This window comes from Nerophis ophidion, linkage group LG20 (genome assembly GCF_033978795.1).
Source record: "Nerophis ophidion isolate RoL-2023_Sa linkage group LG20, RoL_Noph_v1.0, whole genome shotgun sequence".
In the NCBI taxonomy this organism is placed as follows: domain Eukaryota; kingdom Metazoa; phylum Chordata; class Actinopteri; order Syngnathiformes; family Syngnathidae; genus Nerophis; species Nerophis ophidion.
In genome coordinates, this window is record NC_084630.1 from 13068820 (window position 1) to 13093985 (window position 25166).

Here is a 25166-nt window from a genome sequence, read left to right on the forward strand (position 1 = left end):
TGGAGGGAGAAGAATACTGAGTTGCATCCCAAGAACACCATACCTACTGTGAAGCATGGGGGTGGAAACATCATGCTTTGGGGCTGTTTTTCTGCTAAGGGGACAGGACGATTGATCCGTGTTAAGGAAAGAATGAATGGGGCCATGTATCGTGAGATTTTGAACCAAAACCTCCTTCCATCAGTGAGAGCTTTGTATGGTTGACCAAATACTTATTTTCCACCATAATTTACAAATAAATTCTTAAAAATTCCTACAATGTGAATTCCTGGATTTTTTTTTTCACATTCTGTCTCTCACAGTTGAAGTGTGCCTATGATGAAAATTACAGACCTCTGTCATCATTTTAAATGGGAGAACTTGCACAATCGGTGGCTGACTAAATACTTTTTTGCCGCACTGTACAACAAGGACATTACTGGCTACCTTATGTTACAATATATATTTTTTTATTATTAAGAAAGGGCTGCAAAATAAACCACAATCAGTTTTCGTGTCGATCTTGCCAGTTCCAGGTCTTAAATGGCTATCAGTGTGCCAACTTGTCGGATTATATCCTCAGCCATCAACTTTTCAGGTAAAGCATGATTTATGATCTACAAGAAACTTATAGGGAGCAAGGAAGCGAGGAAGCAGCAGACCACTCGATGATGTAAACATAGGAACACACAGTAGTGATCCTGTCACAGCTAAAATCGTTTGTCTGCCTTAGCGCTTATAATAACAATATCACTAATACTTGGTTAATATTCATGTCAGGAAATGTAAATGGAGTATTGTTGACACTTTATGAATGGTTCTTTATTGGATCAGCTGAGAAAAACTGATGTTAACAGGAAAACTAGTAGGAAAGAAAGATCCAGGTCGACAACAAACAACATACCGTATTTTTCGGACAATAAGTCGCAGTTTTTTTTCTTAGTTTGGCCAGGGGTGCGACTTATGTGTGAAATCATTAACACATTACCGTAAAATATCAAATAATATTATTTAGCTCATTCACGTAAGAGACTAGACGTAGAAGATTTTATGGGATTTAGCGATTAGGAGTGATAAGATTGTTTGGTAAACATATGGCATGTTCTATATGTTATAGTTATTTGAATGATTCTTACCATATTTTTGTTACGTTAACATACCAGGCACCTTCTCAGTTGGTTATTTATGCCGCATATAACGTACACTTATTCAGCTTGTTGTTCACTATTCTTCATTTATTTCAAATTGCCTTTCAAATGCCGATTCTTGGTGTTGGGTTTTATCAAATAAATTTCCCACAAAAATGCGACTTATACTCCAGGGCGACATATATATGTTTTTTTCCTTCTTTATTATGCATTTACGGCAGGTGCGACTTATACTCCGAAGCGACTTATACTCCGGAAAATACGGTATATCAACAGCCTAAGAAATGTTATCGGAAAAATTAATAAATTAGAACTCATACATAGGGCGGGCGACAGAGAAGACCGGGGAGAGAGGCCTCAAACCCAATGATGATGAATTTTATGGGAAAAAATAGCAGAGCTCCCTTTGGCTCCACTGGAAGTGGACTTCTGTATACCTTCATTTAATATTGAGAATGCATTACGAAATCCAATTTGTCGCTATGTCTTTCATAACGATTGTGAAAGATAGGCAAAATTTCAAAATAAGTGCAGTTCCCCTTTAATTTTTTCACCAACAACAGTCTTTAAAATAGGTACAAGTTATGTGAAATTGTTTATATATCTAATTTTTTCCTAACTTTTATTTGCTTCACATTGGTTTCTATGTGATTCCCCTTACTGTGTGTTCTGTGTTTATACTGTCTGGTGTTTAGAACAAATTAATTGCATTTGAATAAATTATTATGGAAAAAATTGCTTCGGTCTTCATAATATTTTTTCTTTGTCGGACGTTTTGGAATGTATTACGAAAACAAACCAAGGTTTGACTGTATCTTCCTGTAAATAGCCTTTTGTGGATAAAAAAAGCTTAATTTTTAGAGCCTCACAGTGATGTAGGTGCTGATAGAGTGGGCCCAACTGAACAGGTCCACCAGTCTGTAGAGGCTGGACAGTTTGCAGCGGGTCAGCTTCTCTCCTTTCACCATGGTGCTTGGTTCCACACCGTACATGTCGTTAATGGGAGTCACCATTCCCAAACCTGAACAGAAAATCAAAAATAAAACAGACGCAAACCGTTAAGTCTAGAATAGAATAGAATAGAATAGATCTTTATTGTCATTGCACAAGTACAACGAGATGGATTTTTTGGTACAAGTCCCGCTAAGAGCAGACATACTTTACAGGGGAGGACAAGACGAGACCGCCAACGGATCAGCCACTTACGGCGCTCCTTAAAAAGGTGAAGTGAAGTGAATTATGTTTATATAGCGCTTTTCTCTAGTGACTCAAAGCGCTTTACATAGTGAAACCCAATATCTAAGTTACATTTAAACCAGTGTGGGTGGCACTGGGAGCAGTTGGGTAAAGTGCCTTGCCCAAGGACACAACGGCAGTGAACAGAATGGCGGAAGCGGGAATCGAACCAGCAACCCTCAAGTTGCTGGCACGGCCACTCTACCAACCGAGCTATGCCGCCCCAGGTGAGAAAAATGTGACATTGGGAAAGAGGGGGGGGGGGGGGAGTAAAAAAAATCTAAGTCTAAGGCTAGACCCTCAGGAGGGGTCCAGACTGAGTCCAAGGAAAAAAAAACTCACATAGCATGGCACACATTTAGACATGGTACGTATGTCACACCAAATTGCAACAGAGGTAGGGGGTGGGTTTGAGGAGACTTGCTGCCGCTGTATAGTGCTGCTCAGCCATCCACAGCCCCAGAGGAATTAAACAGTGGTGAAGGCGTTGATTTCAAGGGTGGGGGTCTTGTGTGCATGTATGCCCAATTACCTTGGGAGAGATGATAAATGTTTTTGTATGACTGCAGGTGTTGTTGACAAAAAGGAAGGTCAAAAGCGTCTATCTTTGAGGAGTCCTTGGGAGATTTTTTTCAGAACAGCCTGTTCCTGTGTCAAGGCCATTCAAAGGAGTCCAAATCGTAGATTAAGAAGTTGTTTTTCTTCGAGAAGACAAAAATTGTGACTTATCTCCTCTGTTTGTCCATGCTGGATTTCTTCAATTCCAATGAATTATTCCTTCTCTGCAAACTTTTCCAAGATGAGATCCATTTTGTGATTCAACTCAGAAATCGCTCCAGTCTGTGTTCCCACAGCCCGACCCAATCCTTCCATTGCGTTGAACGAGCCGTTGGGCCCCTTGAGTGGCTGCCATCGTCTTCCGAATTTGTCGATACACCAGAGCAATGCACAGCCCAATCAGCAAGTGCTTCCGCGATCACAGCTCCAAATAGGTAGATGTCTTCGACGTCCTCGATGGAAAGGGCTGAGAGGCACATCATCCTCCATGTATTCCATTAGTCCCTCACGTACCCCGCAGCGATGGTTCCATCGGGGCAGCCAGGCTCCCCAGAACCTCTTTTTCTTGTCGAAAAGACTGTGTCAATTGCGTCAATAGTCCGACTGATCATATTCATATTGATATTTGTATTAGAGGACAGCGCAAAGAAAGAGGCTTTAAAAAAGTTCAGACAAAGACAAGGCGCAGAGAGCAAGCAGGGAAGGAGGGAACGGAGAGAATTGCGACCGATTATGCAAAAACATTTGTTCTTACCTACTGGTACCTAACTATGTGTATTTGGGATCTGCATAAGTCCCAGAAATGTGAAATTAAACCATATAGGTGTTGTGGAGATATTTATAAAAAAAATCTTGTCTTTCTTCATAGTTCCTCCAAACAGTCAGTTTAAAATTTACTCCAATCGTGACGTTTTCTGACCTATGACGTCAGCGGCATAGCTCGGTTGGTAGAGTGGCCGTGCCAGCAACTTGAGGGTTGCAGGTTCGATTCCCGCTTCCGCCATCCTAGTCACTGCCGTTGTGTCCTTGGGCATGACACTTTACCCACCTGCTCCCAGTGCCACCCACACTGGTTTAAATGTAACTTAGACATTGGGTTTCACTATGTAAAGCGCTTTGAGTCACTAGAGAAAAGCGCTATATAAATATAATTCACTTCACTTCACTATATATTGTAGACCAGGGGTGCCCACACTTTTTCTGCAGGCGAGCTACTTTTCAATTGACCAACTCGAGGGGATCTACCTCATTCATATATATCATTTATATTTATTTATTTATGAAAGAGACATTTTTGTAAACAAGTTAAATGTGTTTAATGATAATACAAGCATGTGTAACACATAGATGTCTTTCTTTCACAAAGACAAGAATATAAGTTGGTGTATTACCTGATTCTGATGACTTGCATTGATTGGAATCAGACAGTAATGATGATAACGCCCACATTTTCAAATGGAGGAGAAAAAAAGTTGTCCTTTCTGTACAATACCACATGTAAGTGGTTGGTTTTTGGCATCTAATTCATCCAGCTTCCATACACTTTATAAGAAAAACCTTGGCGGCAAATTCCGTAGCTTGCTTGATTGACATTCACGGCACCCGAGGGTCTTGTGAGATGACGCTGGCTGCTGCCAGTTCATTATTATGAAAAAATGACAGAGAGGAAGGCGAGAAACACTTTTTATTTCAACAGACTTTCGCGCCGTCCCTTCCGTCAAAACTCTAAAGGCCGACTGCACATTTCCTATCTTCACAATAAAAGCCCTGCTTCATGCTACCTGCGCTAACAAAATAAGAGTCTCGGAAAGCTGGCGTGCACAAATGATGTGCACGCCAGCTTTCTGAGGGATCGCTTGTGCACGCCAGTTTTCCGAGACTCTGTATTTAGTTAGTGCAGGCAGCATGAAGCAGGGCTTTTATTGTGAAGATAGGAAATGTGCAGTCGGCCTTTAGAGTTTTGACAGAAGGTACGGCGCGAGAGTCTGTTGAAATAAAAAGTGTTTCTCGCCTTCCTCTCGGTCATATTTTCATAATAATGATCTTGCAGCAGCCAGCGTCATCTCACAAGACCCTCCGGTACCGTGAATGTCATTTAAGTGACGTCTTGGTGAAGATTGATGATCACTAATTTTTAGGTCTATGTTTTTTAAAAGCCTGGCTCGAGATCGACTGACACACTCCCCGCGGTCGACTGGTAGCTCGCGATCAACGTAATGGGCACCCCTGTTGTATACATTTACCCGAACAGCCTGGCAACTGAGATAGGCTCAAGCGCCCCATGCGGCCCCGAGAGGGACAAGTGGTAGAATATGGATAGATGGATGGATCCTTGCATGAGTAAGCCATTTTTAATTCATGTAAAATAGGCTGTACCACAACATCGTCTTCACGATGAAACCCAGTAAAGAAAATGCTCTGTTGTTGGTTTGCTTTAACCAGTTTAAGTCACTACAGCAACTTTCAGGCTCAAGTAAATAGTGCCTCACTTTGAACTTTCATGATTTGTGGCAATGTGCCTTCAACTCTGAAAATGTCCCTTTGAGTGCGTGCTTCAATCACAAACATTCACAAAAAGATTGATTTTCTTAAAAAAAAACGTTTAATAGCGGGCTCGTTGACTACTATTTATGGCAATGGGGAGACAATGCAAAAAGTAAGTAATAATAGGTAAAAAATTAGTGAATGTTATGTTAGCAATGTTAACATGATTTGTTGTGTAGCTAGCTTAGCCTTCTACTGTAAGACAACAGCGTCACCAGCTTCCGACAAAATAATGATTTTCCTAAAATTTACTTTTAATTAGATCTGTGTCAAGCGTGTTTAGCAATGAACCAGAGAGTATTATAATCCGTATTACTTTTGCGATGTCCCTCATAACGTAGCTTACTGTATAGCTGGCTTGAGACGCTAATGGTTACAAGTGGCAGTGAAAATATTAACAAGATATAGAATAGAAACGTATTTTATAGTCAATACACACGTGTATTTGTCCAGAATTTAGCACTGGAGCAATAAAAACTTGGTAGAAGTTTAACCTTATCCAGCGTTTGGGACCATATTTGCAGCCTGGCTTCCTTCTTGTAGCTTTCCGCCCGCATTGTCCCATCCCTGAGCTGACAACGAAACATGGTGTGCCGCTAGTCTCGCTATATGATTTGAGATGTTGTGTTGTAGCTGAGATAGGCGCCAGCGCCCCCCGCGACCCCAAAAGGGAATAAGCGGTAGAAAATGGATGGATGGATGGTGTTGTAGTGAAAGCAAAGTCAAAATTAGATGGCTGGTGGCGATCACCAGTGTTCATATTGCATATGGTCTTATCCAAACAACAAAAAAACAAAGGCTCCGGCGGCAGTGGTAGGGAGGGCTTCATTTGCATTTAACAACTTTGCCTCTTAAAGATAAGTCTTTACAGCTAAATTTATTTCAACCATAGAACCATCAGTTCATGTTATGTAGTCCAGTGGTTCTTAACCTTTCTGACGTAGGGGCCCATTTTTTACACTAGAGAGGGGCTCGCGACCCATCCAAATATTAACAAGGAATTAGTCATCTCAGTCCTGATTTTAGTCATCCATCCATCCATCCATTTTCTACCGCTTATTCCCTTTCGGGGTCGCGGGGGGCGCTGGCGCCTATCTCAGCAACAATCGGGCGGAAGGCGGGGTACACCCTGGACAAGTCGCCACCTCATCGCAGGGCCAACACAGATAGACAGATAACATTCACACTCACATTCACACACTAGGGCCAATTTAGTGTTGCCAATCAACCTATCCCCAGGTGCATGTCTTTGGAGGTGGGAAGAAGCCGGAGTACCCAGAGGGAACCCACGCATTCACGGGGAGAACATGCAAACTCCACACAGAAAGATCCCGAGCCTGGATTTGAACCCAGGACTGCAAGACCTTCGTATTGTGAGGCAGACGCACTAACCCCTCTCCCACCGTGACTTGATTTTAGTCATATTAAATAATTATATCTAGCCTCCTTGCAGTTTACAACAGTGTCAAATGATAAGAAAGAAAGTGTTGATCACAAATATTATTTTCAAGGCTTATGTCAGGCTGATTACATAAAAAATATAGTAATCAAATATACTGCAAAAATTGAGTCATAAAAACAACAAAAAATACATGTGCATCCATTCTAAATACATTTATAATATCCATATTAATGTTTTTTTTTTGATAAAATGTCAATAAAATTATAGTGCTGATAAAATACAGCTTCACTATTTTAGTCATAATGTGTGCGCTTAAAAACTTCTCTATGAGTTTAGGTACAGACATCTTCTGTTTGGGACGGCGTGGCGCAGTGAGAGAGTGGCCGTGCGCAACCCGAGGGTCCCTGGTTCAATCCCCACCTAGTGACCTAGGTGGGGCTCCTAGGGTTGCGCACGGCCCCACTGGTCCCTGGTTCAATCCCCACCTAGTACCAAACCTCGTCACGTCCGTTGTGAACCTTGAGCGAGACACTTCACCCTTGCTCCTGATGGGTGCTGGTTAGCGCCTTCAGTGTGTGAATGTGTGTGTGAATGGGTGAATGTGGAAGTAGTGTCAAAGCGCTTTGAGTACCTTGAAGGTAGAAAAGCGCTATACAAGTACAACCCATTTATCATTTATTATTTATTTGTTTGATATAGTCATTACTGCCACAAGTGGTGCAAAAGTGTATTACAACTGAGTACCACTGCAGCCCATACGGACCAAAGCTGAGAATCAGATATTGTTTTGCGGCTCTCATGTGGATGCTTGGGGCCAAACTATGGTTAAGAAACATTGATATGGACCAAAATGAAGTGTTTTAAAAATAGAAAACATTTGCATAATAAGACCTCCTTAAGTAAACAAGGATTTAGTTTGCCTAATAATGTGTTCGACGATATCCTTTTTATCCATTATTACACAGTTTACTGCTGCTGAGTGTTGTTGCATAACCTCTTTATGTGGACAATGAATTAAATAAAAGAAGGAGCTGGAATGAGCTGCGGTAATCTCTTTAACATGTTTCAGTACTAGTGACGCATTCCACGTGTGCGAGTGGAAGCAGTCCATCCATTCATCCATTTTCTACTGCTTGTCTAATTTGGGGTCACGGGGGGTATTGGAGCCTATCAAAGCTGCATTCGGGCAGAAGGCTGGGTACACCCTGTACAAGTCGCCACCTCAATGCAGGGCCAACACATATAGACAGACAACATTCACACTCACATTCACACACTAGGGCCAATTTAGTGTTGCCAATCAACCTATCCCCAGGTGCATGTCTTTGGAGGTGGGAGGAAGCCGGAGTACCCGCAGGGAACCCACGCAGTCACGGGGAGAACATGCAAACTCCACTCAGAAAGATCCTGAACGCAGGATCGAACCCAGGACCTTCGTATTGTGAGGCAGACGCACTAACCCCTCTGCCATGGAACGGGTTGTATGGGTTATACTTGTATAGCGCTTTTCTACCTTCAAGGTACTCAAAGCGCTTCGACACTATTTCCACATTCACACGCACATTCACACACTGATGGCGGGAGCTGTCATGCAAGGCCCCAACCATGACCCATCAGGAGCAAGGGTGAAGTGTCTTGCTCAAGGACACAACACACGGGACTAGGTTGGTAGAAGGTGGGGATCGAACCAGGAACCCTCAGGTTGCAGGCTTGACCCCTCTCTCAATCGCGCCACGCCGTCCCAACGCCGTCCCAACGGAAGGAGTCATAAGTCTCAATTTAGAGACCAGATCTCAGGTCAGCACATCACTCCCGTCCAAAGGCAAAACCCAGTAACTCAATTTTGGTCAAAACTGAGCTGATAATAATTTTGGAGTTCCTAGGTGATATGCTTTACATTAGTGTATGCGATATTGGAATTTGTTCCGTAAGTAAGCTGTTACCTAGCAACTACCACATAACCGCGTAGATACAACAGAAAAACCTAGTATCTCAAGGGACCCATCGGAGCTTCTTTGTCAGTCGCCTTATTGTCTTTAATGAGACATTTGCACGAACGGGGGCCGAGGGTCAACCTGATTATGTGATATTATGGCACGGGGGGATATTTGGAAGATTGGCCCAGGCCGTTGCAAGCACCTTCATTAAATGTATTGTTCTTGATTCTCCCCCTTGCATACTCTTTTGGGCAGATAACTGTGGAGGTCAAAATAAAAACTGGACACAGAATATGCGAACACAGAATGGGGCCCACCCGAGATTGTGATAAAATATCTGGAGAAAGGGCACATGTTTATGAGAGCAGATTCAATCCATGGCTCAATCGGCAAGAAAATGAAAGCTCAAGAAAACATTTATACGTTTGATGACTTTGTAAATCTTTGTAAGACAGGATCAAGATAGATTAGTTGTCCTTTGTTTTCTCAAAATCAGGTAGAAGTGAGTTACCAGGTTTTGCCTGTGGACGGGAGATCAGCAACGAAGCATGGAAAGCTTGAGTTGTCGAATTTGGCGATGAAGTAGTCGGAAAGGCGCCGTTGGTATTGCTGACTGGTTGCTATAGTGACAGGTGACACAGCAGTGAGTACTCACTGAGTGGGGAAGTGTTGAAACCGGCCACTGAACTCGCCATGAAGAAGTCAGCGATCTGTCTGAGGGCCAACAGACCAGTCGGGTTGTTCCCTTTGCGCTGCTGCTCTTGGATCAGACTCTCCAACTCCTCCTTGAAGGCCTGGAGTTCAATCAGAGGGTGACATCAAAAGATGGGTTGAGGCAATGTGCACATGTCGTGGCACATTTGTTGCGTGAAAAGAGAAAAAAACATGGCATGACAAATCAGATTAGAGCACAGGGAAACAGACAGTGGAAAGAGGACTGTGGGAACATTGAGTGAGACAGGAAGACCTGCAGCACTTAATCACAGATTAGTCATAGGTGCCCATCACCACCAGCAGGAAGGCGTGTTTAAAAAAGAAGATTGGGTGCCTTGTCTAGTGTGCCGTGACATACCGTCTGGTGAGCCGTGGGAGATTATATCATTTCCCGTATTTGGGTTGAACAATTTTTTGCAAACCAGTAATAATACTCTGCCAATGTGCCATTGTTGAGTGTCGGTGCTGTCTAGAGCTCGGCAGAGTAACCATGTTGTACTCTTCCATATCAATAGGTAGCAGCAAGTAGCTAATTGCTTTGCAGATGTCGGGAAAGTCCTAGTAAATGTGTCTATACGCTAAGAAAAGGTATTGAAGTTTGGGGAAGGCTATGCAGAAAGAAACTAAAACTGAACTGGTTGCAAAGTAAACAAAACAGAATGCTGGACGACAGCAAAGACTTACAGCGTGTGGCGCAGATGGCGTCCACAAAGTACATCCGAACATGACGTGGCAATCTACAATGTCCCCGCAAAGAAGGATAGCAACAACTTAAATAGACTTGATAGCTAAAACAAAGCAGGTGCGGGGAATAGCGCTTAAAGGAAGACATGAAACTTCTACAGGAAAATACCACCAAAACAGGAAAACCGACCAAAATAGGAATGCAAGACAAAAACAAAAAAAAAAGGAAGGCACCAAAAAGTCCAACTAAGTCACGGCGTGATGTGACAGTACACCTACTTTGAGACAAGAGCTAAAGTGATACATGGTTGGTTGTGGTTTAAATTTGTATCCAACACTTGCGAGAACAACTTTTTACTGTCAATATCAGCTGCTGAGTTTTATTTTGTAATTTTTTTCTGCTGGTGGTGTGCCTCCACACTTTTTAAATGAAAAAAATGTGCCTTTGCTCTAAAAAGGTTGAAAAACACTGGACTAGTCAACCAACCTATGCATGATAGGCTGAACTGTGTGTGTCTGGCTAATCTTTATGTCAAAACCACAGTCATCTCTTAAACTTGTAGACATGTCTTGAGAAACCAAAAAGTTTGCTTTTAAAGTTTAATAAGCAAATTCCCAAATGGCTACATTGTGGGCGGCGTGGCTCCAATGGTAGAGCGACCGGCCAGAAACTTGAGGGTTCCCGGTTTGTTTTTTAGCAAGCTTAGAAACCTATGCTCAAAAGTACAAGCCTGTTGTCCGTAAAACATTGTGCTTTGATAGAAAATGTGAATAAAAACATACATGCAGAGGTTGCCATGAATTTGTAGTTCGGTAAATGTGTTGCATAATTCCCAAGTAAAGATTTTGTCTAGTCACAGGTATCGTTTATTAGAATATTTGCAAAGGCTGACACTTTTGTCTCTGTGAGTGGTATGCCAATAGACCCCACTAATGAAAGGATGTTTTGTCAAAACTGGAGAAACCCCCTGTGTCACACAAGCACTGCTGGTTCTGAATCCTGGCTCAGCCAAAAAGGTTCCCAACCCCTGGCCTGAATGATAAAAACAAGGGAACCTTGACAAACGCCTCTAGTATAACTAAATAACTTTAACCAATGACTGCATCTGAAGTAAACAAGCTACATCAACACCTTAGTTAACATAAATCACATAACAAATTGTGTAACTGCCAAACAGGAGAATCCCAAGCATGGACCTTAGTGTTGTATGTTTGCTAACAAGGTTAAAATGTCAATGCAAGGATCTGCCACTGTGTTTACAGTGGTCCAAGTTCCTCTATACAACAGGAGCACTCTAGTGTTTTTTCAGGAATTTGCTGCAAATAAGTTTGTTTACCAAGTTTTAAACTTAACTCAGGGGCCGGTATGGTGTCATTCTAGGGCCAGATTGTAGCTGAGATAGGCGCCAGCGCCCCCCGCTACCCCAAAGGGAATAAGCGGTAGAAAATGGATGGATGGACTTCCAGTTGAATAGCCCCCTGCTTTAGGGAACTCACCGATAGTAACAAGTTAAAATCTAAAAGTTGTAAGTACTACTACAGAGGTCAACATATGTTTATTGTTAGTCAATGTTAAACCTCAGTCTCGAGATCAGGAGCTCACCAACCCATCAATCGCGATCGACTGGTAAACCTTGTTGAAATGTTATCGGTTAATCGCGGATATATTAAAAAAAAGGAAATTAATGATCACAGTGCCAACAGGCATATATTTTGATTCTTGAATACCACTGTACGAGTCGCTTTTCGTCAGATACACTTTTGGGGTTCAGTGTCAGAAACCTGCATAATGTCCCTATGTCCTATGCTGTGGTTGATTGCAAAGACCTGGATGATGTCCCTCTGTCCTACGCTGTGGTTCATTGCAGGGACCTGGATAATGTCCCTATGTCCTTTTCTGTGGTTCATTGCAGAGACCTGGATGATGCCCATATGTCCTACGCTGTGGTTGATAGCAGAGACCTGGATGATGTTCCTATGTCCTATGCTGTAGTTCATTGCAGAGACCTGGATGATGTCCCTATATCCTATGTTGTGGTTCATTGCAGAGATCTGGATGATGTCCCTATGTCCTATGCTGTGGTTGATAGCAGAGACCTGGATGATGTTCCTATGTCCTATGTTGTGGTTCATTGCAGAGACCTGGATGATGTCCCTATGTCCTTTTCTGTGGTTCATGGCAGAGACCTGGATGATGTCCCTATGTCCTTTTCTGTGGTTCATTGCAAAGACCTGGATGATGCCCATATGTCGTATGCTGTGGTTCATTGCAGAGACCTGGACAAAGTCCCTATGTCCTATGCTGTGGTTGATTGCAGATATCTGGATGATGTCCCTATGTCCTACGCTGTGTTTGATAGCAGATACCTGGATGATGTTCCTATGTCCTATGCTGTGGTTCATTGCAGAGACCTGGATGATGTCCCTATGTCATATGATGTGGTTCATTGCAGAGACCTGGATGATGTCCCTATGTCCTTTTCTGTGGTTCATTGCAGAGACCTGGATGATGCCCATATGTCGTATGCTGTGGTTCATTGCAGAGACCTGGACAAAGTCCCTATGTCCTATGCTGTGGTTGATTGCAGATATCTGGATGATGTCCCTATGTCCTATGCTGTAGTTCATTGCAGAGACCTGGATGATGTCCCTATATCCTATGTTTTGGTTCATTGCAGAGATCTGGATGATGTCCCTATGTCCTATGCGGTGGTTCATTGCAGAGACCTGGATAATGTCCCTATGTCCTATGCTGTGGTTCATTCCAGAGACTTGGATAATGTCCCTATGTCCTATGCTGTGGTTCATTCCAGAGACCTGGATGATGTCCCTATGTCCTTTGCTGTGGTTCATTGTAGAGACCGGGATAATGACCCTATGTCCTATGCTGTAGTTCATTGCAGAGACCTGGATGATGTCCCTATGTCCTTTTCTGTGGTTCATTGCAGTGACCTGGATGATGTCCCTATGTCCTATGCTGTGGTTGATAGCAGAGACCTGGATGGTGTTTCTACGTCCTATGTTGTGGTTCATTGCAGAGACCTGGATGATGTTCCTATGTCCTATGTTGTGGTTCATTGCAGAGACCTGGATGATGTCCCTATATCCTATGCTGTGGTTCATTGCAGAGACCTGGATGATGTCCCTATGTCATATGATGTGGTTCATTGCAGAGACTTGGATAATGTCCCTATGTCCTATGCTGTAGTTCATTCCAGAGACCTGGATGATGTCCCTATGTCCTTTGCTGTGGTTCATTGTAGAGACCGGGATAATGTCCCTATGTCCTATGCTGTAGTTCATTGCAGAGACCTGGATGATGTCCCTATGTCATATGATGTGGTTCATTGCAGAGACCGGGATAATGTCCCTATGTCCTTTTCTGTGGTTCATTGCAGAGACCTGGATGATGTCCCTATGTCATATGATGTGGTTCATTGCAGAGACCGGGATAATGTCCCTATGTCCTTTGCTGTGGTTCATTGTAGAGACCGGGATAATGTCCCTATGTCCTATGCTGTAGTTCATTGCAGAGACCTGGATGATGTCCCTATGTCTTATGCTGTGGTTAATTGCAGAGACCTGGATGATGTCCCCATGTCCTATGCTGTAGTTCATTGCAGAGACCTGGATGATGTCCCTATATCCTATGTTGTGGTTCATTGCAGAGACCTGGATGATGTCCCTATGTCCCATGTTGTGGTTCATTGCAGAGATCTGGATGATGTCCCTATGTCCTATGCTGTGGTTTATTGCAGAGACCTGGATGATGTCCCTATGTCCTATGCTGTGGTTCATTGCAGAGACCTGGATGATGTCCCTATGTCCTATGCTGTGGTTCATTGCAGAGACTTGGATAATGTCCCTATGTCCCATGTTGTGGTTCATTGCAGAGATCTGGATGATGTCCCTATGTCCTATGCTGTGGTTTATTGCAGAGACCTGGATGATGCCCCTATGTCCTACGCTGTGGTTCATTGCAGAGATCTGGATGATGTCCCTATATCCTATGTTGTGGTTCATTGCAGAGACCTGGATGATGTCCCTATGTCCTGTGCTGTGGTTCATTGCAGTGACCTGGATGATGTCCCTATGTCCTATGTTGTGCTTCATTGGAGAGACCTGTATGATGTCCCTATGTCCTATGTTGTGGTTCATTGCAGAGACGTGGATTATGTCCCTATATCCTATGTTGTGGTTCATTGCAGAGATCTGGATGATGTCCCTATGTTCTATGCTGTGGTTCATTGCAGAGACCTGGATGATGCCCATATGTCGTATGCTGTGGTTCATTGCAGAGACCTGGACAAAGTGCCTATGTCCTATGCTGTGGTAAATTGCAGAGACCTGGATGATGTCCCTATGTCCTTTTCTGTGGTTCATTGCAGTGACCTGGATGATGTCCCTATGTCCTTTGCAGTGGTTCATTGTAGAGACCGGGATAATGTCCCTATGTCCTATGCTGTAGTTCATTGCAGAGACCTGGATGATGTCCCTATGTCATATGCTCTGGTTCATTGCAGGGACCTGGATAATGGCCCTATGTCCTTTGCAGTGGTTCATTGTAGAGACCGGGATAATGTCCCTATGTCCTATGCTGTAGTTCATTGCAGAGACCTGGATGATGTCCCTATGTCCTATGCTGTGGTTCATTGCAGAGATCTGGATGATGTCCCTATGTCCTATGCTGTGGTTCATTGCAGAGACCTGGATGATGTCCCTATGTCCTATGTTGTGGTTCATTGGAGAGACCTGGATGATGTCCCTATGTCCTATGCTGTGGTTTATTGCATAGACTGGGGATCTTGACCTATAAAAGATGTGTGACCACTGCTTGATTGAATATGACCAACCTTATCCCCCAAAAGTTTGCACACCCCTTGGTTTTTAAGCAAGCTTATAAATATATGCTCTAAAATACAAGTCTGTTTTAAATAAAACATTGTGGTTTGATAGAACATGTGAATAAAAACATATACGTGGAGGTTGCGATGAATTTCTAGATCAGTAAATGTGTTGCATGATTCCCAAGTCAAGATTTTGTCTAGTCACGGGTATCATTTATTAGATTTTTTGCTAAGGCACTGCATTCCCAAAGAGCTGTGTGTGCAGACAGGAACGTCGCTGACACTTTTGTCTCTGTGAGTGGTATGCCAATAGACCCCACCAATGAAAGGATGTTTTGTCAAAACTGGAGAAACCCCCTGTGTCACACAAGCAAGTGTCCTGGTGCACTGCTGGTTCTGAACCCAGGCCAAACATTCTTCTGTCCCAAGTGGCAATGTTGCTGTGGCGACCAACTCGGAGCGGATATCTGACTGTGACAGTCTGGTCAGCCTGTCCTTTTTAACAGACTGGTTTGCCATCACATGAGGTGTCCTGAACACACAAAGCCGAAGTACGACTACAGAGATTGCAACGAATGCAATCAGTTGAAGAAAACCTATGACGGTTTTCCCTTTTTCTGACTTGCAAATGTTGGTACGACTTTGTTAAACGATGACAAAGCGTCAAATCATAAAGTTCATGGATTTGGGCGTGAGATTAAATGCAGATAAGGTAGGATGAAGTATTATTTCCATCTATTTGTGGCATGTGCACAATAATACAGACATGCGGTGAAATAAACACTGCTAAATACCGTTTTTTGATGATTGATCATGATTTTGATCATTGTGGGCCACACAAGGTGTATTTAAAGGCCTACTGAAACCCACTACTACCGACCACGCAGTCCGATAGTTTATATATCAATGATGAAATATTAACATTGCAACACATGCCGATACGGCTGGTAATTGAAATTTTAAATTTCCCGCGAGGTATCCTGTTGAAAACGTCGCGAAATGTGAAGTGAAGTGAATTATATTTATATAGTGCTTTTCTCTAGTGACTCAAAGCGCTTTACATAGTGATACCCAATATCTAAGTTACATTTAAACCAGTGTGGGTGGCACCGGGAGCAGGTGGGTAAAGTGTCTTGCCCAAGGACACAACGGCAGTGTCTAGGATGGCGGAAGCGGGAATCGAACCTGCAACCCTCAAGTTGCTGGCACGGCCACTCTACCAACCGAGCTATACCGCCCCACGGCGAATGATGACGCTTATGTTGACGCGTGCTTGTGACGTTATTGGTTGGAGCGGACATTTTAGCACAGCTAAAAGTCGTCTCTTTTCATTGCATAAATACACAGTATTTTGGACATCTGTGTTGCTGAATTTTTTGCAATTTGTTCAATTAATAATGGAGACTATAAAGAAGAATGCTGTTGGTGGAAAGCGGTGGATTGCAGCTGCCTTTAGCAACCAAAACACAGCCGGTGTTTCTTTGTTTGTTGTGAAGCTTTAATATGGAACAGAGCGGTCAAGCGAACATGTTTCTCTACCACATGTCAACCAATTGTGATATGAAGTCGGCTCTTACCGGAGACTTCAGCGGATTATGCGACCTCCTGCAGCTGTCAAAAAGGCAGCTGCGACTTTTTGGCTCCTCCATTGGCTTCCCTCAGAGACACTGGCGGTCACCGCAGCCCTCCGACTTTCAGGTATGACTTTATAACCTCACTAAAACACGATTAACACAATAAGCAGATAGGGTATGGTCCAGAATTATCCTAGTAAATGTGTCTTATAACATCTGAATCGCTCCCACTGCCGTCGCCTTTTTTTCTTTTTTCTAGTGCTTCACTCTAACTTTCCTCATCCGCAAATCTTTCATCCTCGCTGAAATTAATGGGGAAATCGTCGCTTTCTCGGTCCGAATCGCTCTTGCTGCTGGTGGCTATGATTATAAACAATGTGAGGATGTGAGGAGCCCTACAACCGGTGATGTCACGCGCACATCGTCTGCTACTTCCGGTAAAGGCAAGGCTTTTTTATTAGATAAGGTAGGATGAAGTATTATTTCCATCTATTTGTGGCATGTGCACAATAACACCGACATGCGGTGAAATAAACACTGCTAAATACCTTTTTTTGATGATTGATCATGATTTTGATCATTGTGGGCCACACAAGGTGTATTTAAAGGCCTACTTAAACCCACTACTACCGACCACACAGTCTGATAGTTTATATATCAATGATGAAATATTAACATTGCAACACATGCCGATACGGCTGGTTATTGAAATTTTAAATTTCCCGCGAGGTATCCTGTTGAAAACGTCGCGAAATGATGACGCTTATGTTGACGCGTGCTTGTGACGTTATTGGTTGGAGCGGACATTTTAGCACAGCTAAAAGTCGTCTCTTTTCATCGCATAATTACACAGTATTTTGGACATCTGTGTTGCTGAATTTTTTGCAATTTGTACAATTAATAATGGAGACTATAAAGAAGAATGATGTTGGTGGAAAGCGGTGGATTGCAGCTGCCTTTAGCAACCGAAACACAGCCAGTGTTTCTTTGTTTGTTGTGAAGCTTTAATATGGAACAGAGCGGTCAAGCGAACATGTTTCTCTACCACATGTCAACCAGCAAGTTTTTGGTGGAGAAAATTGTGATATTAAGTTGGCTCTTACCGGAGACTTGAGAGGAGTTTGCGTCCTCCTGCAGCAGCTGTCAAAAAGGCAGCTGTGACTTTCTTGGCTCCTCCATTGGCTTCCCTCAGAGACACTGGCGGTCACCGCAGCACTCCGACTTTCAGGTATGACTTTATAACCTCACTAAAACACGATTAACACAATAAGCAGATAAGGTATGGTCCAGAATTATCCTAGTAAATGTGTCTTATAACATCTGAATCGCTCCCACTGCCGTCGCCTTTTTTTCTTTTTTCTAGTGCTTCACTCTAACTTTCCTCATCCACAAATCTTTTTATCCTCGCTGAAATTAATGGGGAAATCGTCGCTTTCTCGGTCCGAATCGCTCTTGCTGCTGGTGGCTATGATTATAAACAATGTTCAGATGTGAGGAGCCCTAAAACCGGTGACGTCACGCGCACATCGTCTGCTACTTCCGGTAAAGGCAAGGCTTTTTTATTAGATAAGGTAGGATGAAGTATTATTTCCATCTATTTGTGGCATGTGCACAATAATACCGACATGCGGTGAAATAAACACTGCTAAATACCTTTTTTTGATGATTGATCATGATTTTGATCATTGTGGGCCACACACGGTGTATTTAAAGGCCTACTGAAACCCACTACTACCGACCACACAGTCTGATAGTTTATATATCAATGATGATATATTAACATTGCAACACATGCCGATACGGTTGGTAATTGAAATTTAAAATTTCCCGCGAGGTATCCTGTTGAAAACGTCGCGGAATGATGACGCTTATGTTGACGCGTGCTTGTGACGTTATTGGTTGGAGCGGACATTTTAGCACAGCTAAAAGTCGTCTCTTTTCATCGCATAATTACACAGTATTTTGGACATCTGTGTTGCTGAATTTTTTGCAATTTGTTCAATTAATAATGGACACTATAAAGAAGAATGCTGTTGGTGGATTGCAGCTGCCTTTAGCAACCAAAACACAGCCGGTGTTTCTTTGTTTGTTGTGAAGCTTTAATATGGAACAGAGCGGTCAAGCGAACATGTTTCTCTACCACATGTCAACCAGCAAGTTTTTGGTAGAGAAAATTGTAATATTAAGTTGGCTCTTACCGGAGACTTGAGAGGAGTTTGCGTCCTCCTGCAGCAGCTGTCAAAAAGGCAGCTGTGACTTTCTTGGCTCCTCCATCGGCTTCTCTCAGAGACACTGGCGGTCACCGCAGCCCTCCGACTTTCAGGTATGACTTTATAACCTCACTAAAACACGATTAACACAATAAGCAGATAAGGTATGGTCCAGAATTATCCTAGTAAATGTGTCTTATAACATCTGAATCGCTCCCACTGCCGTCGCCTTTTTTTTCTTTTTTCTAGTGCTTCACTCTAACTTTCCTCATCCACAAATCTTTCATCCTCGCTGAAATTAATGGGGAAATCGTCGCTTTCTCGGTCCGAATCGCTCTTGCTGCTGGTGGCTATGATTATAAACAATGTGAGGATGTGAGGAGCCCTACAACCGGTGACGTCACGCGCACATCGTCTGCTACTTCCGGTAAAGGCAAGGCTTTTTTATTAGATAAGGTAGGATGAAGTATTACTTCCATCTATTTGTGGCATGTGCACAATAACACCGACATGCGGTGAAATAAACACTGCTAAATACCTTTTTTTGATGATTGATCATGATTTTGATCATTGTGGGCCACACACGGTGTATTTAAAGGCCTACTGAAACCCACTACTACCGACCACACAGTCTGATAGTTTATATATCAATGATGAAATATTAACATTAAAACACATGCCGATACGGTTGGTAATTGAAATTTTAAATTTCCCGCGAGGTATCCTGTTGAAAGCGTCGCGGAATGATGACGCTTATGTTGACGCGTGCTTGTGACGTTATTGGTTGGAGCGGACATTTTAGCACAGCTAAAAGTCGTCTCTTTTCATCGCATAAATACACAGTATTTTGGACATCTGTGTTGCTGAATTTTTTGCAATTTGTTCAATTAATAATGGAGACTACAAAGAAGAATGCTGTTGGTGGAATACGGTGGATTGGAGCTGTCTTTAGCAACCAAAACACAGCCGGTGTTTCTTTGTTTGTTGTGAAGCTTTAATATGGAACAGAGCGGTCAGGCGAACATGTTTCTCTACCACATGTCAACCAGCAAGTTTTTGGTAGAAAAAATTGTGATATTAAGTTGGCTCTTACCGGAGACTTGAGAGGAGTTTGCGTCCTCCTGCAGCAGCTGTCAAAAAGGCAGCTGTGACTTTCTTGGCTCCTCCATTGGCTTCCCTCAGAGACACTGGCGGTCACCGCAGCCCTCCGACTTTCAGGTATGACTTTATAACCTCACTAAAACACGATTAACACAATAAGCAGATAAGGTATGGTCCAGAATTATCCTAGTAAATGTGTCTTATAACATCTGAATCGCTCCCACTGCCGTCGCCTTTTTTTTCTTTTTTCTAGTGCTTCACTCTAACTTTCCTCATCCACAAATCTTTCATCCTCGCTGAAATTAATGGGGAAATCGTCGCTTTCTCGGTCCGAATCGCTCTTGCTGCTGGTGGCTATGATTATAAACAATGTTCAGATGTGAGGAGCCCTACAACCGGTGACGTCACGCGCACATCGTCTGCTACTTCCGGTAAAAGCAAGGCTTTTTTATTAGATAAGGTAGGATGAAGTATTATTTCCATCTATTTGTGGCATGTGCACAATAATACCGACATGCGGTGAAATAAACACTGCTAAATACCTTTTTTTGATGATTGATCATGATTTTGATCATTGTGGGCCACACACGGTGTATTTAAAGGCCTACTGAAACCCACTACTACCGACCACACAGTCTGATAGTTTATATATCAATGATGAAATATTAACATTGCAACACATGCCGATACGGCTGGTAATTGAAATTTTAAATTTCCCGCGAGGTATCCTGTTGAAAACGTCGCGGAATGATGACGCTTATGTTGACGCGTGCTTGTGACGTTATTGGTTGGAGCGGACATTTTAGCACAGCTAAAAGTCGTCTCTTTTCATCGCATAATTACACAATATTTTGGACATCTGTGTTGCTGAATTTTTTGCAATTTGTTCAATTAATAATGGAGACTATAAAGAAGAATGCTGTTGGTGGATTGCAGCTGCCTTTAGCAACCAAAACACAGCCGGTGTTTCTTTGTTTGTTGTGAAGCTTTAATATGGAACAGAGCGGTCAAGCAAACATGTTTCTCTACCACATGTCAACCAGCAAGTTTTTGGTAGAGAAAATTGTGATATTAAGTTGGCTCTTACCGGAGACTTGAGAGGAGTTTGCGTCCTCCTGCAGCAGCTGTCAAAAAGGCAGCTGTGACTTTCTTGGCTCCTCCATTGGCTTCCCTCAGAGACACTGGCGGTCACCGCAGCCCTCCGACTTTCAGGTGTGACGTCACACGCACATCGTCTGCTACTTCCGGTAAAGGCAAGGCTTTTTTATTAGCGACCAAAAGTTGTAAACTTTATTGTGGATGTTCTCTACTAAATCCTTTCAGCAAAAATATGGCAATATCGCGAAATGATCAAGTATGACACATAGAATGGACCTGCTATCCCCGTTTAAATAAGAAAATCTCATTTCAGTAGGCCTTTAATCTTGTGACGATAAATCTATATACTGTAATAACATTTATTTTTTTTAATGTGCCTGGAAAAATAAACAGCTGTGATGTTCGTCTTCTAGATATATTTTTAAACTGTACATTTTCAAACAATAAATTCTGATCATTTTGGAGAGGGTGTGGCTCGGAGGGTTTCATTACAAACTAAAGGAAATGACTTTTTGACAGTGTAGCCTTGCGACATGGCGTCAATGGTTGCACATCTTGAAAGAGGTCAGTATGTATAGAATACAGCATGTATTACTAAACCCAAAACCAGTGAAGTTGGCACGTTGTGTAAATCGTAAATAAAAACAGAATAAAGTGATTTGCAATTCTCTTTCAACCTATATTCAATTGAATACACTGCAAAGACAATATACTTAACGTATGAACAGGAAAATGTAATTTTTTGCAAAAATTTGCTCAATTGGAATTTGATGCCTGCAACATGTTTCAAAAAAGCTGGCACAAGTGGCAAAAACCTCCTCTGGGCATTCAGGAGGTTTTGAAGAATTATCGGAACAGGTGACTTATCGTATTATTGCTTTCAAAATGTTTTATTTGAGAAGAGACTGAGGGCGGCAAGGAAACTGTACAACAAAAATTTGATATTCGAAGAAAACACTGCAGGAGGTGCAGGACCAAGGCAAACTAATGACAGAATTTACAAACCCCGTTTCCATATGAGTTGGGAAATTGTGTTAGATGTAAATATAAATGGAATACAATGATTTGCAAATCTTTTTCAACCCATATTCAGTTAAATATGTTACAAAGACAACATACTTGATGTTCAAACTGATAAACTTTTTTTTTTTTTTTAAACAATCATTAACTTTAGAATTTGATGCCAGCAACACGTGACAAAGAAGTTGGGAAATGTGGCAATAAATACTGATAAAGTTGAGGAATGCTCATCAAACGCTTATTTGGAACATCCCACAGGTGAATTAATGCCATTAAAACATCAATGCTGAAAGGCAAATACAGATTTTTCATGGACGCCCCTGCTTATTTAAGCAAGACAATACCAAGTCAAGTAAATTGTATTCATATAGCATGTTTACAACAACTTTCAAATTGATCCTAAGTGCTTTACAGGTTAAAAAAAAAAGCATAGAGCAACAGAAACAGAAAACAAACAAAGAACATAAACATTGAATGAGCTGAACAAAATCGTGCAAAAAGCAATACGGTAAAAGGGGTGGAATAAAAAGTAAAAAAAAAATTGCTAAATAAAAATCATAATAATAAAAGTGCGACAAATAGACCAACCCACGTGTTACAACAGCGTGGCTTCATAGTAAAAGGGTGTGGGTACTGGACTGACCTGCCTGTAGTCCAGACCCAGTCCCATTGAAAATGTGTGGAGCAATATGAAGCCTGAAATATCACAATTGAGACCCCAGACTGTTGAACAACTTAAACTGTACATTAGGCAAGAATGAGAAAGAATTCCTCCTGAAAAGCTTCAAAAATTGATCTCCTCAGTTCCCAAACATTTACTGTGTGTTGTTAAAAGGAAAAGCCATGTAACACAGTGGTAAAAATGTCAACGTTTTTGCAATGTGTTGCTGCCATTAAATTCTAATTTAATGATTATTTGCACACACAAAAAAAAATAAGTTTCTCAGTTCGAACATTAAATATCTTGTCTTTGCAGTCTATTCAATTGAATATAAGTTGAAAAGGATTAGCAAATCATTGTATTCTGTTTTTATTTACCAATTACACAATGTGCCAACTTCACTAATTTTGGGTTTTGTACATTTGGTAGTTACCCTTAGGCAGGCCAAATTAAATGACACAACAGGCCAAATGGGCCAAATGGGAAAAAATCATAAAAATGAGCAAAATGCGCAAAAATGCAGTGATTTTGGCACCGTTCTGATGCCCTAGAAATATGTTCAATTGCTTCAAGTGCACCTAATTCCTGTGACGACCATGTTGACATCAGTTGCAGGCAACAAATCACACTGGACTCAAAGCGGCTTGAAGCCTTTCAAAAGGCACATGAACACAAACACACTCATATGCCAGGAAGACACACACACACACACACACACACGCACGCACACGAGCAGGCATCTGCTCAACAGTTGTGTGTGTGTTGCATTCTCAAGAAGATTATGACAACAAGGATTTGACTCCATCATGCAAACACGTTAATCCCATGACTAAAAGTGGAGCTATCATTAATATTTGGGCAAATCGCCCTACATCTGCAACAGCAAAAACAACATTAAGCAAGAATGTTATTATTTGTAGCTGAGGTTTGCAATAAGTGAAAATAAAACACAATGTGAACACATATTAGGTTGTGCTTGTTGCCAAATCAATCTCATCATACTGGAGGACGGATGACTTTTCCAAGAAGCTTGCTAAATGTTCCGAAACTGCTCGAAATGTCAGCACGATCCTACTCTACAAGCCAAAAGTGTGACAATGTTGTCAGGATAATCTGCCTTCAGGGCTGACATTGCTATCGATTCCAACATTGTACTCTCCCTGTGTGCACGGTTCCTGTTCTGTATGAACTGTCACGCAGGCAACAACACAGTTATTATATAACACATATATACACTGTATTTTCCGGAAGCAATTTTATTTGGTACATTGTGAAATGATAAGTGTGACCAGTAGATGGCAGTCAAACATAAGAGATACGTGTGGACTGCAAGATAATGGCAGTCACACACAAGAGATATGTGTAGACTGCAATATGACTCAAGTAAACAACACCGACATTTTATATGTTCTATTGAAAATATAGAACATTACACATGGCGCTCAAAAATCTGTCAAAACGTTTTAGTACGACTTTAGTAAGTTATGAAGCTGCACCGCTTGATGGATTGTACTGTGCTTCAACATACGGGTATTATTAAGAAGTGTGTGTAGTGTAAGACATATCTGGCGTTTTTTTTCACAATATTATACAAAAGCAACTTTTCTTACTTTCTGGTACTTGTTGATCTGGATTTGGGATCTACATACAGCGGGGCAAAAAAGTATTTAGTCAGCCACCGATTGTGCAAGTTCTCCCACTTAAAATGATGACAGAGTTCTGTAATTTTCATCATAGGTACACTTCAACTGTGAGAGACAGAATGTGAAAAGAAAATCCAGGAATTCAAATTGTTGGAATTTTAAAGAATTTATTTGTAAATTATGGTGGAAAATAAGTATTTGGTCAATCATTCAAAGCTCTCACTGATGGAAAGAGGATTTGGCTCAAAATCTCACGATACATGGCCCCATTCATTCTTTCCTCAACACGGATCAATCGTCCTGTCCCCTTAGCAGAGAAAAAGCCCCAAAGCATGATTTTTTCACCCCTATGCTTCACAGTAGGTATGGTGTTCTTGGGATGCAACTAAGTATTCTTCTTCCTCCAAACACAACGAGTTGAGTTTATACCAAAATGGATACATGGATGATACAGCAGAGGATTGGGAGAATTAACATGTGGTCAGATGAAACCAAAATAGAACTTTTTGGCCATGTATCGTGAGATTTTGAGCCAAAACCTCCTTCCATCAGTGAGAGCTTTGAATGGTTGACCAAATACTTATTTTCCACCATAATTTACAAATAAATTCTGGATTCCTGGATTTTTTTTTCCACATTCTGTCTCTCACAGTTGAAGTGTACCTATGATGAAAATTACAGAACTCTGTCATCCTTTTAGGTGGGAGAACTTGCACAATCGGTGGCTGACTAAATACTTTTTGCCCCACTGTAAGTCCTGAAAAATTGTGCGTGTCCGCCTTTGTAGTCCGTAGTGACACCGTAGTCGAT

General features: G+C 41.9%; 1 protein-coding gene across 7 annotated transcripts in view; it reads right to left on the bottom strand.

Moving 5' to 3' along the window:
• Nucleotides 1-25166, bottom strand: part of add3a (adducin 3 (gamma) a) — a 328092-nt gene that overhangs the window by 124338 nt on the left and 178588 nt on the right. For all 7 annotated transcript variants that reach the window (XM_061880493.1, XM_061880494.1, XM_061880495.1 and 4 more), the window contains 2 exons: nt 9460-9598; nt 1997-2148 (listed from right to left, as the gene is read on the bottom strand). In XM_061880493.1, coding sequence (XP_061736477.1) covers nt 1997-2148; nt 9460-9598 — 291 coding nt within the window. The remainder of the gene's footprint in view (nt 1-1996; nt 2149-9459; nt 9599-25166) is intronic.